Genomic DNA, 21,416 nt, shown 5'->3' with positions numbered 1-21,416 from the left:
CCTTCCCGCTGCCTCCGCTCATCAGAAGCCAACCTCCTATCCATCCCCACCGGCATCAAGCACCGGACCTGGGGGGACAGAGCCTTCTCCGTCGCTGCCCCAACTCACCTCTTCAATCTGGCTTCTAATGTGTGATTGTTTTTGTATTGCTTGATTTTAATTTGACTTTAACTATATTTATTTGTTGTTCTTTTCTTTTCACTATCTCTGTAAAGCGTATTTGAGCACCTGTAAAAGCGCTAACAAAATAAATCTATTATTATTATCTTTTTTTTATTTTTAAGATGTTATGGCTAAGGTCTGAAAACTCAATACAAAAATGCATTAGTGCGACAAATTAGTGACATTTAAAAAAGGGCTTTCTTTGACTTGGCAACACCAGGAACAATTGACTTGTTGATCATTGTTGCCTTAAGATAATAAAAAATATCCCTTTCTTCAGAGAGAAATGGAATATACAATTTTCTGTTTGACATAATTTACCTTTTCTGATGGTATTTTGTTGACATTTGTGTGAAGTCAGTTGGCGTTCTGCTGCTGTGTTATCTACAATGAAGCGTGTTCATTATTATAAGTTGCTTTAAAATGTTGATTCTTAGTGACATTTTCCCATTTGATTGTTGGAGTATAGGTACCTGTAGAAACGCTGTGTGAAATCCACTGTCATGCTAGAAACATGACGAAGCACATCAATCATTTTACGTAAAAACGTTGTTGGACAACCTCAAACTATAGAAACATTTGGCTCGTGTTGAATACAAGGGGAAGTTCATAGAGAAAGCACAGTGAGGGTTTCTGAGAAAAATGAAAAAAGTAAAGTAGTGGAAAACTAATTTCCTCTGCTAAGTGTTGAATAAGATGGATTAGCGATATCTTCTTTGTAATGTAGATGAAACGTTCCTAATTACGCCGTTAAATGTCATAATCAAAGAGTTATTTCAGTTTGGTTTGTTCTCGATAGTGTGAGGATTACATTGTGAGATCTTCCTTTGATGAGATTGTGGTGAATAGTCTTTACTCGTGTGGGTGTGAAAGCTGCCGTCTGCTGGTGTGAACGCGTGTTCATTCCTGGCAGAGACGAGCAACCACTGAAGCTTCAGGAGTCCGTCTGATCAGCTTTGTTCCAAAACAACACAAACCTGAGTTTCCTGTGACAGAGAAACAGATAGGATTAGTGCTCTCTGTGTTTGCCTAACATCAGAGTTTAAAGAATAAGTTCACTTTGAATGCCATTCAGATCTCATTTCTCTTCTGGCTTGGTTTCATAAATCCAGGATTATAAAAACACCTTCAGGCCGTTATTAAACCAGGTGTGTAAAAAAAAAAATGGAAGCATTAATATGTATAGAATCGGACAGGAGCAGTTACTACAAGGTGAGGGAAGGTCAGACAAGATTACTGAGACACAAACACAGATCTGCTCAGGGTTACCTCCATGCTGCAACACTAGCTTAGGGAGAAGGTTTTGATGCCTTGCTCAAAGGCTGAATCGGCAATGTTTTACACTTAACTGGAGCACAGGAACAAATAAGGTATAGCACCCTTTTTGTGCACCTAGTCTTACTGGAATTCTGCATTTTTATATATTTATCTACCTTTATCTATCTATATTTATTTATTTATCTATCTATATTTATCTATGATGTGAGACATAGTCAAACAAAAAACGTAAATAGCGTTGGGTATATGAAATCACAGGAACATGCAGTGACGTGCGGTGAGGTTCATGGCTGGTGAGGCACTGACTCTTTCAGAGTCAGATTTACAAATATTATATTTTGACCTTAATCGAAATATTCGGTTATTTTCAAAAGCTTTTTTAGTCTGATGCTTCGATTCATTTTAAACAGACTGTTCAACAAAAGGATACCCAACATCTAAATATTGGATTGTTCTTTCTTAGTAAGATCCCATGTTCATTACATTTGTGGTCTTACCTTGACTTGAAGATGAAGTCCATGCTTTCCTTCTGGACAACAATCTCTATTACTTTTTTGTAAAAGTCCTCCTTATCTTCCTCTAGTTTCAAAAGTCTAGTTTGTTGTTTGCGTCTACGGTCTCTGCGTAGAATAACAGTAGCAACAAGAACCTGCGGGCTCACGTGCGCCCCCTTCAGTGCGGCAGAGGTTATGGCTGCCACCCCTGGTGCTTTTTTCATTGCCGTTGTACGGCGAGCCTAAATATCATATATACGAGAAATAAGTTATTTAGAGACTATGGATGGCGAGGATAAATGTAATAAAGGGATCTACAAACATTACATTGGTGACATACAGTGAGATGGTGCAGGCATGCGCTTCGGGCCCACTTTCCAGCCAGTTTCTGTGGGGTGACGCATTCTGAGGTGAGGCAGAGCTCATCTGTGCCTCACCTCACCACACAGTAACTGGCTTGAGCGCGCTCACAAAAGGATCTGTACACAATTCCTGGAGGCTGAAAACATCCCAGTTCTTGCATGGCCAGCATACTCACCGGACATGTCACCCATTGAGCATGTTTGGGATGCTCTGGATCGGCGTATACGACAGCGTGTTCCAGTTCCTGCCAATATCCAGCAACTTGGCACAGCCATTGAAGAGGAGTGGACCAACATTCCACAGGCCACAATCAACAACCTGATCAACTCTATGCGAAGGAGATGTGTTGCACTGCGTGAGGCAAATGGTGGTCACACCAGATACTGACTGGTTTTCGGACCCCCCCAGACCCCCCCAATAAAGCAAAACTGCACGTTTCAGAGTGGCCTTTTATTGTGGCCAGCCTAAGGCACACCTGTGCAATAATCATGCTGTCTAATCAGCATCTTGATATGCCACACCTGTGAGGTGGGATGGATTATCTCGGCAAAGGAGAAGTGCTCACTATCACATATTGTTTCAGATTTGTGAACAATATTTGAGAGAAATGGTTATTTTGTGTATATAGAAAATGTTTTAGATCTTTGAGTTCATCTCATGAAAAATGGGAGCAAAAACAAAAGTGTTGCATTTATATTTTTGTTCAGTGTATAAGTCGCTTTGGAGTATAAATTGCAGGTGCAGCCAGACAGCTAAAAAAACGTGACTTATAGTCCGGAAAATACGGTACATATGTTTTATTTCAGGGCGGGATGAAGACATGCTGCTGCAGAGAGACACAAACCTTTCAGGTTAACACAAATAAAATGAAGTAACAAATAAAATGTCTCTCCTCTGTAGGATCAGATGTGAGCAGCTCAGCTGTGAAGGGGCTCTCAGAGGAAGACCTGCTGCAGTCCTCCTCCTCCTCTGACCGGCAGCCTGCAGGCATCTGCCTCCATCTGCTAGGTGAGGATTCAAACTGTCACAACCCGAGGCTGGCTACCTCCTCTGTTCACACAAAACCTGCCAGGGAAAACTGGATCAAGTTTTTTCGAGTAGTTCATCTGCTCCTTTCTGATTTTATTTCATTCATTCATTCTAAGGGAACTTCATTCAATCCAGACAGCAGAGGTAATTATATACGTCGTTAGAGCACATGGCTGGTTTTTCTCCAATCCCTGATTAATATTACATATTCTTAGATTGAATCTCCTCTGATAGACAGATTAATCATCCGAGGACTATAATGACGTGAAGATAGTTTGAGTGCTTCTCATTTGTTTTCAACATATAATCGAGTGCTTTTTGTACTGGATGAGTTCTTGCGTGTAATGATCAGCCGTCACACGTTAACACACCTGTGACCCGGATAGAGTTCTGACCGTTTAAACCCTCTGCCGTCATTATTTATTATCTTTGGATAAGGTGCACTGAAACTGGGCACAAATAGAAAAAAAGTTTACCGGCACTGCCACCACCTTCATGCTGACGTTGATTTGGTGAAATGTAGCAACAAGGGCAGTTTTATAAAGTTATGTAAGTAACTAAAACGAATTGATGTCTAACATTCAAAACAACTAAGGAGAAGAAATGATTCTGAATGAAGTTGTTCATCACTATATTCAGCGACTGGTACTTGAACTAGGATAAATAGGTTGTTGATTTAACTTTCATATTTCATGGGTCTTTATTTGTCATACATTTAAAGTGTAAACTTCAAGTGTTATGACTTAAAAATAGTCATCAATAATTATTGATACAGAATACATGCAGAGCAAAACTTCATTTCTCATACCAGAGTTGTATGTTTATTTCTTCAATTATAGTCAGTTGCTTTTAAGAACTTATTTTTGATTTGACATTGCACTTTTACAATTTATACAAAATAAATGTTTTTTCAACTTCTTGCCGCCTACATTAATCAAAATGCAACTCCACTATTAACATTTCTGGTGGAAATAATGCTCTGTACTTCTACAGTAGCAATAGTTCATTTAGTTTCCAGCTGCTAACCGCACTAGAGATGAGGAGCGGGCGCCACCTGTTATTATTAAGAGACTCCATTCGTTTATTGACGGTAATTTCAGCCTAAATTAAAAGAGAAATTAAACAGGAACGACACTAAATGGGATTTTCATTCAAACTTGTTTTGGCAACCAACTCTGTAGCACAGCGGGGAACTTTCTGAGCTGCTCTGCCAACATGAGATGTGTTACATGAATAAATAAATGAACTCATAATAAAACTGGAAGAAGAAAGTCTGAAGATCATCAGAAAAAAGACTGAAATGCAATTAGCTGCTTCATAATGGAGATGTATTCAAAACCATACATGAGGAGGAAAACTGACTTAATGTATCACAGTCTGCAAAGACATGATTGGGAATCAATTACAAGTATGATTTAATAAGTGTTTTAAATGAATGGAATTTAAATTGTAATATATTTGGAGTGCTAAACGTTGTATTCATGGTTATTGGCTCTATAGTAAAGAAAGGAAAAAGAGAACAGGAAAAGCAAAAGATGTATAAAGACGCGCAAAGCTGGACGAAGACAGACGTGAAGTAAACACTAAGGGAACTCACGATGGGCTATGATATAAATCTTGTTTCCGAGAGCGTTTAAAAGGGTAATCTTCCCTGATAGCTCTTCATTTAACCAGCAATTAAAAAAGTTTTGTATAATCCCCCTTACCTTACAGAGAGATGCCCTTTTACTTGCTTGTTAAAGATTTGCTATGCTTCTAGAGCGCTTTCTAAAAAGCTACATAACTCGGTACTAAATGAGTATTTAATTACCAGCAAACAGAAGGGCTGCCCACCTTTTACCCACAGTGCAATGCATCAGTGTATACAGTACTCAGTGGTGTTGACTTCTGTCTGAAAGTCATTGATTTCTCTGCCTCTTTTCTGGCCTCCAGCAGCTCGGTCTCTGCTCTGCTCTCAAAGAAACTCAGAGTCTTTTCTGTTTCTGCCAACTGGCCGGCCGAGGGGCAGCCGGCCTCCATCAGCTGCTGCTGTGAATACAAAACAGAGTCAGAGTGCATCCATCACCACCCCGCTCCATCTGGTACTCAACATACAAGCGTGGACAAAAGGAAACAGCTGGCATCGTGTGAGAGACACTTTGAGCCTTTTAATGCTTCAGTTTACTCCTTAATAAACTCTGCTCTGCTGACAGCTCACGATGGCTTTGAGCTCAGATTGTGAAGGATTATTAAGGCTACAAGGAACTTCGCCTTGTATGTATGGGAGAATACATAATCACGGTAAAATAGATTAAATAGTCAAATAAGAGAAAATATAGACACTATATATAACTCCCTGCTAACTATCGGTTAAGACGCGTTTTATCTCAGTTGCTAACGGGATTGCCACTGAGGGTTTATACTTTACAGGTAGGAAAGCTTGAATAAAAGTGGACGCTGCAGCAAAGCTAATTAGCATTAATGCAATTTCTCCAGTTTGAACTCTTCTGCTCTCCGTTTCCTCAAAGGTCAACATCGTCAAGATTGCTTCCCCGTTTGGACAAGAGCTCAGACTCATAGGTCAAACTGAACCTGGTGACTGATGAATTGATCACGCCCCACCATTTGAAATGCTAGTAGACCTGACCTTTGTTCTTCTGTCCCAATTAACAGCGAGGGGACTGTGTAAAGAATAATTATCTGTTAAATGTTAGCACAGTGAAAACACTACAGTTTCCTTCCATGCTGTTAATGTTTGGCAGAAAAGTCTTATCTCTCAGAAACAAACATGGATGAGATTATTGACAACAGGATCAGGATCCACCTTCACTGACTTCTTGCTTCTCATCAATATTCAACCAGAGAATCACACATAATTATTAACACAGCCTGAATCAATGTTTGTTTAAAATACTAACACATTTAATTCCCAGATCACACTTTATGTTAAAGGCTATATCAAGTGTGTACAAATGAGCTAAGTTAACTCATTTTAGATGCTTAAAAAAACCGTCAACCTGCATGAATTCATAATTAAAAATAATCCACATTAAACTCCTATTATATTACACTTGGTTCTTTAAACTCAAAACTGTCTTTCTCTCCTCCCAGATCATTCTCATGCTGTTTGCTTTCAGTTTTTCTAAAGTCCGTTCTACGTCTGCTTGGCTGTTTTCCAACTAACCAAGGTAAAGGCAAAACTCTCCATTGTTGATGATGTGGTGCAGCTTTAACCTGATACCTAGGGGGTCTAATAGTGAGGATAACTGTGGGAGTAAATTGCTGAATGAGTGATCAATCAATTAAAAGCATGTTTTATATTGAAGCAAGTGACGGGAAAAGATTAATCTGAGCACAACGTGAGAGCAGTGTCACCTGGAAGTGCTGAGTCCTCCTTTCTTCTACTTCTACCCAGCTGTGTTTTTGCTAGGAAAAAGTCTTGTCATTTTCCCATTTCTCTTTGCTTGTGTATTTCTCAATATTCAGAGCATTAACACAGCAGCAGATGCTTGATGCTGATATAAGCGAACTACATTCTGGCTCCATTGCCTGACAGTGGAATAGTCCTTCTCATCTACAGTTCATCAAATCACATGCTTTTTTTAAAAGGATGGATTCTGAGGCAATATTATTCACTAATGATGCCAAACATGTATGGGTAGACAGGAAACAACATCAGTGTGATAACTTAAAAGTATTTCCCCTCATTCACTGGTAGACATTACATCTTAGTTTGAATGGCTTCTGCTAACAAAATCTACAGAAGACAAGATGTTACTTTATCCAACAAATGAGCTCCTTCAAGTTTGACTAGGGAGAGGGACACTTTTTAGTTTACCATTGAATAGCTTCGTGGCCACATTCTACTTGCTCTCTGAACTGTACAGTTGTCATTAAGACAGACCTTTTGATCTGTATACACATCCTGTAAAAGCACCACTCAGTCAGTTAAAATGAGAACATAGTTTTCACCATATTCCTCGTGCAGTACAAAACAGAAATAACCTTCGAGTCTCAGGGTCTTTTATTAAACGGAAACATTTTCAAATACAAGTACAAAACCTAACAAAGAAATGTGTTCTTATCCCAGCTGGTTGAAAGAGCACCACCCCTACCCATTGCTCTTTTCTGCTTTGACATTTTGGGAATTTTTATTTTTCATTTCTTCTTATCTAGCCAACTCACCCACAGTGAGTGTGTCACTGTATTTGACTCAAGATTTGTTTTAAAGTTTCGAATCTCTCACATTTCCTCTCGGCTTGAGTATCTCTGGTTTGCTGGTTTTAATCTCTCACTCGTCTGATTTGAACATCAAACAGCCAGCCGGTTTCTCAGTGTGCAGGCCACCAAAGTGTGTGACGCTCATGATGAGTGTGTGTGTGTGTGTGTGTGTGTGTGTGTGTGTGTGTGTGTGTGTGTGTGTGTGTGTGTGTGTGTGTGTCAGAGCACAGGTGTGATCCTGTGTTTCTCGCTGACTCTGGCTTCAGTGTTATCTGATTCCCCCGCTGTGTTTGCTCTAAACAGGTTTTTTTATCTTCTGATTCCCCTGCTGTCTATGCTCTCGTGGATTTTCTTTATCAGACCCCCCTGCTGAGTCTCTCTTCCCCTCTCCTCTTGGTTTTCAGGGCTTGTTGTTGACCCTCCAATGAATACAACAAAAAGCTTTTCTCATAAATAAGATTGAGTTCATACTCGGTGCTTCACTTGATCTGTCGAACATGATGCCGTAACTTTGTCCCCAGGCGGGTCTGTGTTACACAAATTGGTCTGAGACTCCTGCTTTCTATCGATTCTTTGTTGCTCTCGCCCACCTGTTGTAATTATAGCCACATTCACTCTGGACTTGTAATAGGCCAAAAGCATTGTTTGAATTCAAACACGCAGAATTTCCAGAAAATAAGAAGAAATACATTTAGAGTGGGTTCAATCAAAGTGTTGTGGGAGAAAAGGGGGTAGCTAATAATGTAGGGGTGTGCAAAATGGCATGCATCTTCTATCACTGCTTATGTAATTTTATATCAACGAAACGATAAATATTGCAGAAGAGTAACTGTTCTGAAAACTTTACTAAGAAATGGTTTGAAGTAACAATACCGTACTCCATCACATTTGATTTTCTTTAATTGGATCTTTCATACAAACGAAAACAATTGCCTCACATGAGAACCCCATTTTAATTAAAAAACAGCAAAATAATGTTTTTGAGAATGTTAATTTAAAGTGTTACAGGTTTTAAGGTGAGCCCTTATCATAGAGTTTTTATAGAAATGACAGAATACGTGGTTTTTCCTGAAAGATTTGTTAATTTTTCCATTTCAAAAAGTTGACAAAGCAAAGTCAAAAATAAACTTAAGAGGGGAAAAGTTGCCAAAGTTTAACTACAGTAGCTCGGTAACTAACATATCGGGACACCCTATTACCTCATTCACACCAACGCAACTCCGGTTCAAGCTCCGTGCTAGAGCTTTTCAGGTTCAGAACCGGTTCTTCGGTTTAGCTCCGGCTCTATTCACACCACCCAGAGTCCGACTGGGGCTGCGTCATTGCGTCATTGCGTCATCGTTTGCGTCATGATGTAACCGTTTGCGTGCCTGCCTCATAAAGCCAAACCGCGCGGATGAAATCAGTTGCATTCATTTCTTATGGCTCTATCTGCAGCTTTTCCGGAGTCATTTATGTGGTTTAGAGTCAGACTATATTCTTATAAAAAAGTGTACTCGTGTCAATAAAGGTTTTTTTAAAACACAACTGCTTCCGAGGTCGGTCTTATTTCTTAAGGTGGACTGAACCATGAGTGTGGAGTAACGTTGTATCTTTCATTTAAATGAACTGTAACCTTCACCCAGGTATGCAACAGCTGTTCTCAAATGAACACGTGAAGTAAAGTTTAATATTTATAGTTTTATGGATTTATAATGAGTTATAATGAGAGGTGATCAACGTGAATGCTCAGGTTCCACCTTAACACGCAGACACGTTGCTTCACCATGAGCAGAAACCTTTATATATACAGTCTATGGCTGAAATTCTGAAACTCTTGTTAAGTTTCTCCATCGTTGTGTACAAACTGGATAAAACGCGGGCTTTTTGTTGTTGTTCAGGAGTTGATGTGTCTCTGCCCCCGCCTCGACGTAAGCGTGACGTATGCGGTGCTTTTTGCTCTGGCCGGACAACTTTTTGGTGCTTGAAACGAACCGGATTCCGGAGCTAAGAGGCTGCTCCGCTGCGGTGTGAAGAGGAAAACCCGGTGCTTTTCAAGCTCCAGCTCCGAACCGGCCCTGAAACACCGTTGGTGTGAATGAGGTATATGTTTACTTTGCTACGTGTTTAATATGAGGAAAGTTAGAGTTGAATAATAGCTCAACAAAGATCTGATGTCCAATATTTTTATTGGCTGTTGAAATCACATGTAAGTAGTGTGGGGGAAACATCTGAAGCAATTGGAAACAGGACTCAGAGACCTCATTCACACCAACGGTGTTTCAGGGCCGGTTCGGAGCTGGAGCTTGAAAAGCACCGGGTTTTCCTGTTCACACCGCAGAGGAGCAGCCTCTTAGCTTCGGAATCCGTTTCGTTTCAAGCACCAAAAAATTGTCCGGCTAGAGCAGGGGTGGCCAACCTGCGGCTCTCGAGCCGCATGCGGCTCTTTGCCTAGTTTCATGCGGCTCTTCAGTTCATATTGAATTGTATATGTGTGAGTTCGGGGGAGAGACACTGACTCCTGACTAGTTGTGCACGGTGTACCGATACTTGAAAGGTATACCGCGATACCCTGCCGTTAAAAACGTTACGATTCCTCCGTTTAAGAATGACGGCGGAAAGTACTCCGGTGAGAAAGCGCCGTTTAAATAAGAGCTGTGTGTGTTCAGCGCTCTGCTTCCACTCCCTGCTCTGCAGCCGTGCCTGCAGTCCCGCCCCTCTAAAGCACGCTCAAGTGCCTCCCCGCACTCGTGCACGCGCTAGCTGCCAGAGCATGTGAGAAAACGAGAAGCATGGCTGCAAGTGGGAGTGCAACTGCCGCTGCCCCTCGGCTTGTTGACAAAAAAGACGCCAGAAGCGAAATGTGGAAGTATTTTAGCTATATCTCTGACAGTGAGGGCAAGCCTACGGACACCACGAGGCCTGTCTGTAAGAAATGTATTAATTTTATTTAATACGAATTCTTGTCATTTATTGTATTTATTGTTCTCATTGTTTAAAGGTTGTGTTATGGTTCTGGTTCTGGTCTGAAATAAAGCACAATAATTACATTTAAGACTGTTTCCCTTTTTTTAAGAAAAGTATCGAAAAATAATCGGAATCGCAATTCTTGACTTGGTATCGAAACCAAAATGTTGGTATCGTGACAACACGACAGTTAAACCTGATATTTAGTAGGTCTGTTAAGTATTGAATGCTGATAATTCTGACGTAATTTGGCCGGTCAAAGTTGTTTGGGCTCGGATAAAATTGCTCCGTTACTTTCGTTCCGTGTTACTTTCGTCCCGGCTCTCCCTACGTGTGTATGTGTGGTGTCAGGTGTCAGTATGAGAGGATGACAGCGCGTCTAATTTTGATGTGGCCCAACAGCCAATCACAATAATACCTGCGATGCAGTGAACCAATCACTTTTTGAGGGGGGGAAAACCTATCGTTGATTAAACACTACTATCCAGTGTTTCCCCTACCATTGTCTTGGAAGAGCGCTGCACCCCGCCAACGGAGCCCCGCGCCCCCCCCTGAAATTCAAGGTGTTTAAAAAAAAATATATAATTTTAAAAAATATATATATATCGCACCAAATTGCAAATAATCTATAACTACTGTCACTTTTCACATTGAACATGTGCTCTTTTATTAAATAAACTAAACGCTTTCATTTGAAGTTGTGAGTTCAGTGTTTTTGACCCTAAGAAACACTGATGCATTAATCAATAACAATAATCCACAGCTCCTCTCTGCTCCAGAGGATTTAAAAAAAAAATATCCCAATGCCACAAAAATGCATCAGTGACGTGGTTGAAATCTTGTCTCCAGAAAACAAAAAACTGAAACAAGCGGTATCAGTGACTGTGTGTTTGATGTGGCTCTTTGCAGTAACATAGACAAAATGTGGCTCTTAACCTCTGACTGGTTGGCCACCCCTGGGCTAGAGCATAAGCACCGCATACGTCACGCTTACGAGGCGGTGGCAGGGGCAGCCGGCGTTTTATCCAGTTTGTACACAATGATGGAGAAACTTAACAAGCAGCAGTGGTCCACTGAAGAGACCAGCTACCTACTGGGAATCTGGTCTTCCGAAGAGGTACAGAGGAAGCTGGAGCACAATCGGCCATTGTTGTTGTTGTCGGTGTCAGCTGTGAGGGGTTTCCGCGCGGTTTGGCTTTATGAAGCAGGCACGCAAACGGTTACGTCATGACGCAAACGATGACGCAATGACGCAGCACCAGTCGGACTCTGGGCGGTGTGAAAAGAGCCAGAGCTAAACCGAAGAACCGGTTCTGAACCTGAAAAGCTCTAGCACGGAGCTTGAACCGGAGTTGCGTTGGTGTGAATGAGGTAAGAGAGACACGAGGAGAGCTGGAGCTTTGATGGCAAACACTGGCGGTTTATTTGGAGTTACTGCCGGAGAATTGACAAGACAGGCGGTGCGTCACGAGTTGACACAGCGGTTGCCAAACCAATTCTGAAGAACTTTTTCTGCAGCTCGAGGTTTTAACTAGTTCGGAGTGTAATAATCAACATTCTTTATCAGTGAGACCAAAGCAATATGGACCCTGAATCTAACTAGAGCTCTCGTCCACAGAAAATAATGTGTGCCAGGGAACCTACGTCCCTGAACAGTAAATACCTCATGGCGGCTTGTGCTCTGTCACAGACTGGCAACAACAATGCGCCCAAGCTGCCCGTGCTTAAGAGAGATAGCAGCAATACCCAAGGCCGTAGACCTGTGCCATGGGAAAGGAGACAGTGAGAGGAGAAAATTATGAACTGTGTCAAAGGTTGAATACCTAAGCAAATTATTCCCCAACAAGTAGTTTTTGCTATCTCTTTCCCCGGTCAAACATAAAAACATTTCCTTAAATATCTCTGACTTTTTTGAACAAATGTCCACTGTATCCCCTCTCTTTTTATTGTGCTCCAATGAACAAGGACATGTTATTTCCGTTTTAGAAAGTATTTGACTGAGGAGATCCTATGGTACGATTGTTGGAAACCAAAAGACTGACCCGTCGTACTTTCTAAATGAAAGTAAAGAAAGCTGAATACTTCATCCTCTGCTGCACATACTGAAGGAGACTAGAATAATTCGCTCAGAGCAGTGAATCAATCAGACACAGTACAATTCCTATTGTATTATTAATTCATCATTTACATAATAAATAAATGCCCAGAGGTATTTTGAAAAATAACTGCTTTAACAATTAAAAAAAACTATTTTCTTCTGATAGCAGTAATTGCTCAGTTTTAAATATAAACAACTGTCAATTATAATCTTTTTTACATAATTATAATTGTCTGTTTTTATGCTGGATGCCAGATGAGTATTGCAGAAGCATTGACTCAAAATGTTCCCCAAAACCATCTTCTCAGTTTAACATGGATTTCCACAAGAGTATAATTTTCTCCAACAAGTTCCTCTTGAGGTAAATGGGTATTTTGTTTTGGGTTATTGTTCCTTCCATGTGATGAGTTTAGTATGTTATTGTTATAATCGCCCAAATATAACTAAGGATGATGGCACAAGTTTGGAGGATTGGAACGATGCAGAGATAAAATATGACTAAATATGCCTCTTTTTATTTTGGTTGATTAAAGCATTTAATTATTCATGGTCAGTGAACATCTAAAATACATGTAACTGTGTGTTCAGTTCCAGGTCTTTACAAAACACAAAAGCCTACAATTATAAAAGCAACTATGTTGAACATGTTTGTATCACTAACTCCACATTTCAATGATGAATAAAATACTGTTTTCAAGGATTTATTCATTAAAATCTAAACAAGAAGTGAACACAATGTCTTAAAAATGGGTTCTTGTCTTTCCCACAGGCTTTTTACTCTTGGTCTCCGCTGTTCTGCAACCAACGATCCTCTGATGTGTAGCTGTTAGAGAGAAAGATAGACAAGGTTAATATACTGTCATTAAACAACACGTACATAAGTAAAACACAAACAAAATAAAAAAATGATGTGTGTACATTGCTCAAAAATACTGTATTGAGCAACAGCATTACTTATTTTCAAATCTATTGTCTTGTATGCATGTTATTCGTCCTGAAAAGTACTCTTTAATTAGCCGAAAAGACTGTAAAGCTTTCTAATTCCATTGATCATGACTGAATTATAGTTATACTGATAATGACCCACGTAAAAAACGGTTAACTCTATTGATTCCCCTGGCCCTAGGGCTTTTAATTCGGTCTAATAGCAACACAGGTAATTATTATCATTGTCTACTTACTCTCCGGGATGCAAAGAGGTTCTTCCACCATGTCGCGTAACTCAATTTCTTTCAGCCTGATGTTGATCTCACACATGTCATCTTCCTCGCTTCACGAGGTTGAACCAGGATCCACTGCTGACGAGCTGAAGACGTCCAGAGGTCGGTAATCAGCCACCGCCAGAGAACCCCACCAGTCTGCTTTAGCGTCATCCTGCAGAGCTGTTGAGTGTGTTTTACCAGTGCCATCTTTGCAACCCTTATTAAAAAATGCTTTAGTGAAGCTGATGGGCCGAGAGTTCAGCTGTTCTGTTTTCAGATCCAAATAGGTCCAGATGTTCTTGTTGTCTGCTCTTTTGTCATGAATTGAGGGGAAATACCTGCCAGCAGCCATGTTGCTTGTTGAGTGCATTTATTTGTGTTTAGATTCAAACTGGATAACATCATTAGTTCTAGAACATGGACAAATGTTATGTTCAACAACAAGGCCCATCATAACGTGGTCTGCAGTCTGCTCATGGTGTAGTTTGGCATCTAACAAATATGCTTGTTTCGTTTCACAGCGAGTTGGCTGAGTATAGGTTGATGCAGCCTATTTGTTTGTAGAGTCTAACTATGAAGCTATAGCCTACTGCCAGACAGTGTTGTGCTAGTTACTGAAAACCAGTAATAGTTACCATTACAAGTTACTTCATTTCAAAAGTAACTCAGTTACTTTACTGATTACTTACACCAAAAAGTAACGCTTTACTGTGAAAGGTAACGTTTTAGTTACTTAAAAAAAAGGGCTCCCAAAAAAACACAAAGCTCCCATTAACCTCTTAGGCCCCACGGACCCGGTTCCGGGGCCGAAATCGCGTCATTAGCAGGAAACAACGTCTAAGTAACCTTCATATTTAATAAAATAATAAATATTAATAAATAAATATTTTATATCCATATAACGGGAAAAAACTCATTTAAATGATCTTTTTCATTTAAATACACACAATGCTAACAGTGAGCCTCTGAATTAGCCCCGAGCGAAAAATGCTAACCTATTACTGCACCGAAAATCACTCCTAGCTCCCTTATTACTTATCCTAGCTGCACATCCAACACATCGTTTATGATCGTAAAGACACATAATCTAACGGTGCCCACCTCAACACTGAAAGATACAAACTCGCGACGTTATCAACAAAAACGTACATCAAAACAAGTGGCGCTAGGTAGCCTACAATGCTAAAATGGCTTACCTTGGTTTTGTCTGGTCAAAACTGGTCTTCAATGGCATTAAAACGATAACAACGATGATGTAGTTAATCCATAGGTTAATATCCAATGTGGCTGTGTCCCCTTTGAAATGTTCTGATAATCTATAAGCAATAAAACTGCAATTCCGTTTTAAAAGAGTAGAGCAGGCCATTCCTAAGCTCTGAAGCTTCATTGAATGCGCGAAGAAGCCATCTTTTTTTTAACATGAGTGTGTGCGGGACGATTTCCCTTCGATTCTATTGGCTCTGACGGTTAGAAAGAGATGTCACATGTCAAAATCCAGCAAGGGGGGCCAGAGATATGGAAAATCCACCCAAATGGCCCCAGAAGAGGTTTCTTTTGCTATATCTGTCTAAAAAGGTCAAATATCACTTGTTTTGCATCAATCTTGATACAGGGTACTTATTATATGTTGTACTTTGGATTACTAAAGCTTTTAGTCTACTAACCCATCATCCAAGGTTAGTTTTCACTATAAGTACAACATGTCTTTTGGACGGACACTATAATTTACAATTTTCTTTAAAATAAAAAACATCTATATTGATTCTGTCTCTTCTACATCCAACTCACAGGTTTATCATTACTTTGAGATCAAAGATTATTAATTTAACCCTTTTAGAAGATATGGTCATTTGTTCTGGGAATGTCATTTTCGAGCCTGAAACCTGAAAAACAGGCTTGGGGCTTAAGAGGTTGTAATGCCCTTATAGCGTTCATTTCAGTACTGTTATTGCATTGGAGAATAATACAATCTGTTGATCAACTTGACATGCATTTGCATCACTGAACTCTGCTAAGCAATGTGGTCTATACAAACACAAACACAAAGATATGTTTCAATGTGCCAATTTATTTCAGGCCAGAACAAACTGACGACTTTAGTTGCCTGCAATCTACAGGTCTAGTCTGCCATAATTAACACAACATAGCTGTATACCTGTTATGGTGGATCTGAACACACTCAACAATACACACACTAACATTCCCAAGATCAAATACAATCTGAATATATTATTCAGAATCAAGTTGGAAAAAATGATGTACTTTCACACCAAATGCTGGTACAGACAAGACAACCATAAATGCATTAAAACAAAAAACATCAGCTCCTCAAAAATGAAATCTACAAGCAATACCATAAAATAAGAGTTGTATGCCGGCTTTTCTGAAACTAATGGAGAGTAAGCTGAATATATTGTTCAGAATCAAAGTGCAAAAATTAAAGTGCTTTCAGCACCATATAGAGGCAACTGCTGTTGTAGTCCAACAAAATAAGTATACAAAAAGTCAGTGTTTTTCCTTTAGTTCAAGTATGAAGTCCAGCAAGCATACAATAAGTGTTTTGTAATATATATAACAGAAATTAAAGTGCTGTTGTGTCACTGTGGCACACGCACACAGATGACGAGTGTGGGCCTAGTTAATCAAAACAACAAAAAGTGCTTATTGGCAAAGACCTGAATTAATGTTTGAGTGGAGGTTTAGCTTTCGAACCAGTGGTTGTACCTCATGAGAAGCAGCTTCTCAAACCTTTGGTCAGACAGCCTGTTCCTCTTTGGAGACAGTACCAGACTTCCCAGACTGAAGAGTCTCTCAACTGGTGCACTGGATGGGGTAGCTGCATTTAGCTTCAGACAAATTGCCTTTATTGTGGGAAATGTTTTGAGAATCTCCATGCCTGTTTCGGCTGTTTTCAAGTAGGCCATTACCTCAGTTTCCACAGTGCTGAAGGTTTCATCGTCATCCTCAAAGCAAAAAAAGTCCTGCTCTTTGTCTTTGGAGGAGCCTGAATCTGGTGGCGTTGTCGGAGACACAGGATTCCTGGCTGGTTGCTGCTCATGGCCAGGGAGAAACTTGTGACACTCTGCTGCCAGGATTCCCTTGACCATCTCTTTCTTCCTCTGGTCTCTCACCCACCGTAACTTAAACTTGGGAAGTGTGACGGCTGCCAGCATTGCATTGTTGCTTTCCAAGACGGATGCAAATCGTTTTTTGATAGCCTGTAAAACATACACACAGTGACACAGACATTAGAATAAGTGAGATTCCCTTTTATTTATTCATTTTATTTGTGTACATTTCCATGAAAGCTGCACACCACCAGGTGATTTTGAACTATAGTTATGAGTTATTAAATCATTTAAACTAAAACTTTATTTAGCCAAAAAAAAGCAATACTATTTATTTCTGTTGCACCCTAGAGTCGAGTTTATACATTTCAGTCAGTTTATCAATATGTTCAAGACTTATTGTGTCCCTTAAATAGAATGCATTGAAAACTACTTTTTGCACATTTCATCCATTTTCTTTGGCTATATTAGTGCTCTCTCTCAGCTAACAATATGAATGACATCTATTCTATAGTTAACAATTATATCACGTGTGCTGTAATAAAAATGAGTGGTGTCCACTGATTACATGCAGTCTTTCTCTACAGTGAAGAGGGAAAACCAGATAATTACAAAAGTGTTGATGAATGTTTCTTACCTGAACTATGGCTTCAGGTAGGCCAGTTGCTACAGTCAGACTGTCTTTCATCTCCAGGGTCTTTGACATTAATGTTTCTAGAGTGGGCAGGAGGGTGCCAAAGTAACAGTTGTCCTCTCCTTGCAGGATGTCCAGAGCAACTGTGAGTGGCTTCATTATGGCACAATATTCCTTCAGAAAATGAAGTTCCCTGTCGCTAATAGATTTTAGCTGCAAAGGATCAGAGATGGCACTCAAGTCAATCATAGGCATTTCAACAATTCTTGCCACAGCATCATAAAATGAATTCCATCTTGTAGTGCATGGCACAAGCAGCTTTTTGGTGAACACGTCGCTCACTATCTCTGAGGCCACTGGACCTGCTTGCCTTATTCCACAGTGCTGTGCACTTAGCTGTAGAGCTTCTGTAGATTCCTTTAGTCCCAGGATTTGAAAGGAGCCACTTCAGCACGTCAGCGCATTGCATTAAATTAAATTTAGTGTGTGAGATGCACATCTTTGGTGCGGAGGTAAAACAATCCCTTCCTCTGCGGCGGTGTTAAGCACGTCTGCAACGTCAGTGAAGATAACCTCTTCTTCATCATCAGAGAGCGATTCCGGTTGATACATGGCAAAGGCTTTCACAAAGTTAGAGCCGTTATCAGTAACCGTGGAGGTAACTTTTGTTGACACTCCATACAAAGAGTGAATGTGGTCAATCTCACTAGCAATAACATCGTACGTGTGCCTACCCGTTATCCTTTTACAGGCCAACGCAGCTTTCTGGCGTTGTAAAGTGGTGGGGTTTATCCAGTGAGATGTTATCCCGAGGAAGTTGTGGACAGACCAAATGTCTGCGGTGGTCGAGATGTATTCCAGCCCCTCAAATGTTTTCTTTAGCTCGCTTTCCATTTTGGTATATTCTTTCTCCAGGTAGTTGGAAAACGTTTTGCGTCCCATATGCCGTGTGCCGCCCGGACATGCTATCATGCTAACTAGCTCCCTGAAAGCGGGTGACTCCACTGTAGAAATAGCCTGCACGTGTTCAACAACATACCGTGCAATGGCTTTATCCACTTTTCCCTGGCTAGCAGTCCCTCGGTTGAAATCCAACCGCTGTTGCTTGGGTGGAGGTGGAGAGGCGTCGCCGTCGGATGGCTCTGGGTCTGTGGTCTTAGCTACTAGCTTCGTCCCAGCATGTTGTTTCTGCAGATGTTTTAACAGATTGGAATTGCTGTTTTGGGCAGTAGATAGGATCTTTGACCCGCCAAGACACAACTTACACTTAACTACCACGTTATTGTCTTTATGCTCGAGAAAAGTAAAATAGTGAGCATATCTCCATGCGGAGAAACTCGACTTGTGCTCCGCCGTCGCCATGATAGTATTGTTGGTAGGCTAACTAAACACAAACACGCCCACAGCGCGTCCCGCATGTGACACAGGAAGTATTTAAGTACATTTACTCAAGTACTGTACTTAAGTACAGTTCTCATCTCTGTTCGCCTGGCTGTTGACTATATAAAAAAACTAACGGAGTAACGCATCATGTAGTAACGGTAACTGAATTTAAAAAATAACGCGTTAAAGTACTGGTTACTGCCAACAGTAACGGCGCCACAGTAACGCGTTACTGTGTAACGTGTTAGTCCCAACACTGCTGCCAGGAGCCTCTTAGCTTTTCTTATCTAGGCTTAGCTATTTGTTGGCCTATAGTGCGGTGACTTCCTGGATTCAATTGAACAACCACTGTTTTTTTGCCTCTGAAACTGTAATGTTTCTGAGTGATGTTAAAGTCACCTCCTGTTTACAGAGTTGATTGCCTTTGATTGGACAGAATAAAAATACATTCAATCGATTTTCACATTGCCAAAGTCACTAGCATTAGCTAAGCTAGCCGATATATTAGCCTAGCTAGCGCTAGAATTAAAGTTAAACTAGCTAAATAGTCATTCATATTATGGAGGACTTTATGTTCAAACGTAATGTATATCCATTCCTCATATTTGTTAGTGGGTAAAGTCATCCTACAATAAGCCTAAAACTATTTGTTCAGCTCCTTGGTTAAAGGTAAATGAAATACACAGATAATAAAAAGTACAAGTTAAGTTATAAGTAGGCAAGGTGTTGGCTAGCTCAGTGACTTAAACGGTCCAAAAATATATATTATTTGCCAATCAATCTTGTAATCACAAGAAACACTCAAAACAAGGACAGGGACTTTTTTGTTTGCATGTGTAAACAAACTAAGAAACAAGGAAATATAGCTCTCAAAGCTATAGCTACTTTGGAGCTCATCCCACAGCCCAATTGAGAGACTTGTCATTAATTGATCTATAATGCAGTATTAGGCTTCAATGTGTCATTTAGTAACTTTGTTGGTTGTTAACCTCGAGATTTGTTTTATGTAAAACGTTTACCATGGCTCAAAAGGTTGAAAAACAGTGTGCTAGCTAACTTAATTGTGTTGGCGCCAGAAGCCTGTCTGGCGGGATGTATCGCCCTTTAGGCTGGTTACATGGTGACCAATAGCTCCTTATTTGTCAGCAGCACACGCAGTGGAAGATGGAGAACTGGAGAATTGGCATTGCGGAGGGTTTTCTTGGAAACTGCTTTTATTCGACAAGGGGAGGAGGAGGTGCAGTGAAGTTGGAGCTGTGAACACATAGTAAAACCACCTTTCTCTCTTGACTCTTTCTCTCTCTCTCTCTCCCCCTCCTCTCTCTGGCCCTTCAGCCGGGTTTTGGGGAGATCTCTCTTGGAGCTGTAGAGGAGAGGTCGACCGTCTCTCTCCTCCAGCAGTTTTTCTGCAGCCTCCCGTCGCCTCATCATGGATTTTTGGACTACAAGAGTCGCTGGGATTATCGCTCAGGTCGCCCTGCTCCTCTGCAGCTCGTCCGGGACACACGGAGCAGGTGAGCAGGCTGCGCGCTTTCTACTTTCCCCAGGGGAGAGGGAGCGAGTCCGGGCAGCGCGGACCCGGAGGGGAGGCTCTGAACTGGGGCTTCATGTCTGTGTGATACCGCCTTGAAGAAATATAATGCTTCTATGTTTTGAATGCAATTATATTTCATTAATAAGTCTCATTTGCCCGGTCTATCAGTCTGGGAAAAAGTGCAGAGTTTTTCTGTTTTTCAAGGGGGGGTTACTGCGCGTGAGTTGTTGAGGAGACATACGGTTTGATGTGAATAATGATTCAATTTATGCGCATCGTTTTAACAACGAACAAGATCGTTATTCTTCCAGAAACGTTAAAGTAGAACGTGTCGACTGAGTCTTTTGTTTTAGTTTGATTCAATGTCGTTTCCTTGTTAAGTTTATTTTACTATTTTAAACACCTGCTTCCTGAGGGAAAGCTTTGCATTTTAGGACACAGAAGGCTTGTGATTCACATTGGCATTTAGAAGGTCTCAGCTGTGTGTGTTTATCCTCTATGGGCTGAAATGACACAATTAGAAGCCAGTTCTTGTTTTATCCACTTGCCGAAAACAAGGTTATGTTGTCTTTCTGGTTAATTTGGTGCTCAGTGCAGCATGATGGGAAACCTGGGACTGAGCCACGGTGTTTTGCTCACACACCCCAGAGAGTGAAGGTTGTCAGAAGGAAATGTGATGTGCAGGTTGGAGGCTTGGTTTTGAGACCGAGAGGTTGCCGTTTGGATCCTGTGGTTTATGGCATGTGGAAATACCAATTATCCTCCTCATAAGAGCATTTGAATGAATGTTTGACATCAAAATATGTCGTTTGAGTGTGAGTAGGGGCGTTGCTGTCAAGGCAAGGCAATTCTATTTAGCACTTTTCAGCAAGTGGCGATTCAAAGTGCTTTACAGATTAAAAGCAAAAGACATTTAAGAACAAATACAGCATAAATACATTAAATACAGCATAAATACATTATACTTACTGTATACTAATACTTCAATTCTGAAAGAGGAGAGAAAAGGAGGGAAATCTAAGAGG

The 21,416-nt window shown here is 40.6% G+C and overlaps 2 protein-coding genes across 2 annotated transcripts; both read right to left on the bottom strand.

Annotated features, from left to right (window-relative positions):
- Positions 1-1,043: 1,043 nt before the first annotated feature.
- LOC117533496 lies at positions 1,044-18,842 on the bottom strand. The gene is made up of 2 exons (XM_034197274.1): positions 18,209-18,842; positions 1,044-1,148 (listed from the first exon to the last, which is right to left on the bottom strand). The coding sequence occupies exons 1-2, from the start codon at positions 18,834-18,836 to the stop codon at positions 1,063-1,065; spliced, it is 714 nt and encodes a 237-aa protein (XP_034053165.1). The 5' UTR covers positions 18,837-18,842; the 3' UTR covers positions 1,044-1,062.
- On the bottom strand, positions 15,821-17,750 carry LOC117533495. The gene is made up of 2 exons (XM_034197273.1): positions 17,478-17,750; positions 15,821-16,990 (listed from the first exon to the last, which is right to left on the bottom strand). The coding sequence occupies exons 1-2, from the start codon at positions 17,727-17,729 to the stop codon at positions 16,472-16,474; spliced, it is 771 nt and encodes a 256-aa protein (XP_034053164.1). The 5' UTR covers positions 17,730-17,750; the 3' UTR covers positions 15,821-16,471.
- Positions 18,843-21,416: the final 2,574 nt, after the last annotated feature.

The sequence above is a fragment of the Gymnodraco acuticeps genome, unplaced genomic scaffold, assembly GCF_902827175.1.
Source record: "Gymnodraco acuticeps unplaced genomic scaffold, fGymAcu1.1, whole genome shotgun sequence".
NCBI lineage: Eukaryota > Metazoa > Chordata > Actinopteri > Perciformes > Bathydraconidae > Gymnodraco > Gymnodraco acuticeps.
This window is presented reverse-complemented; position numbering and strand designations above follow the sequence as displayed.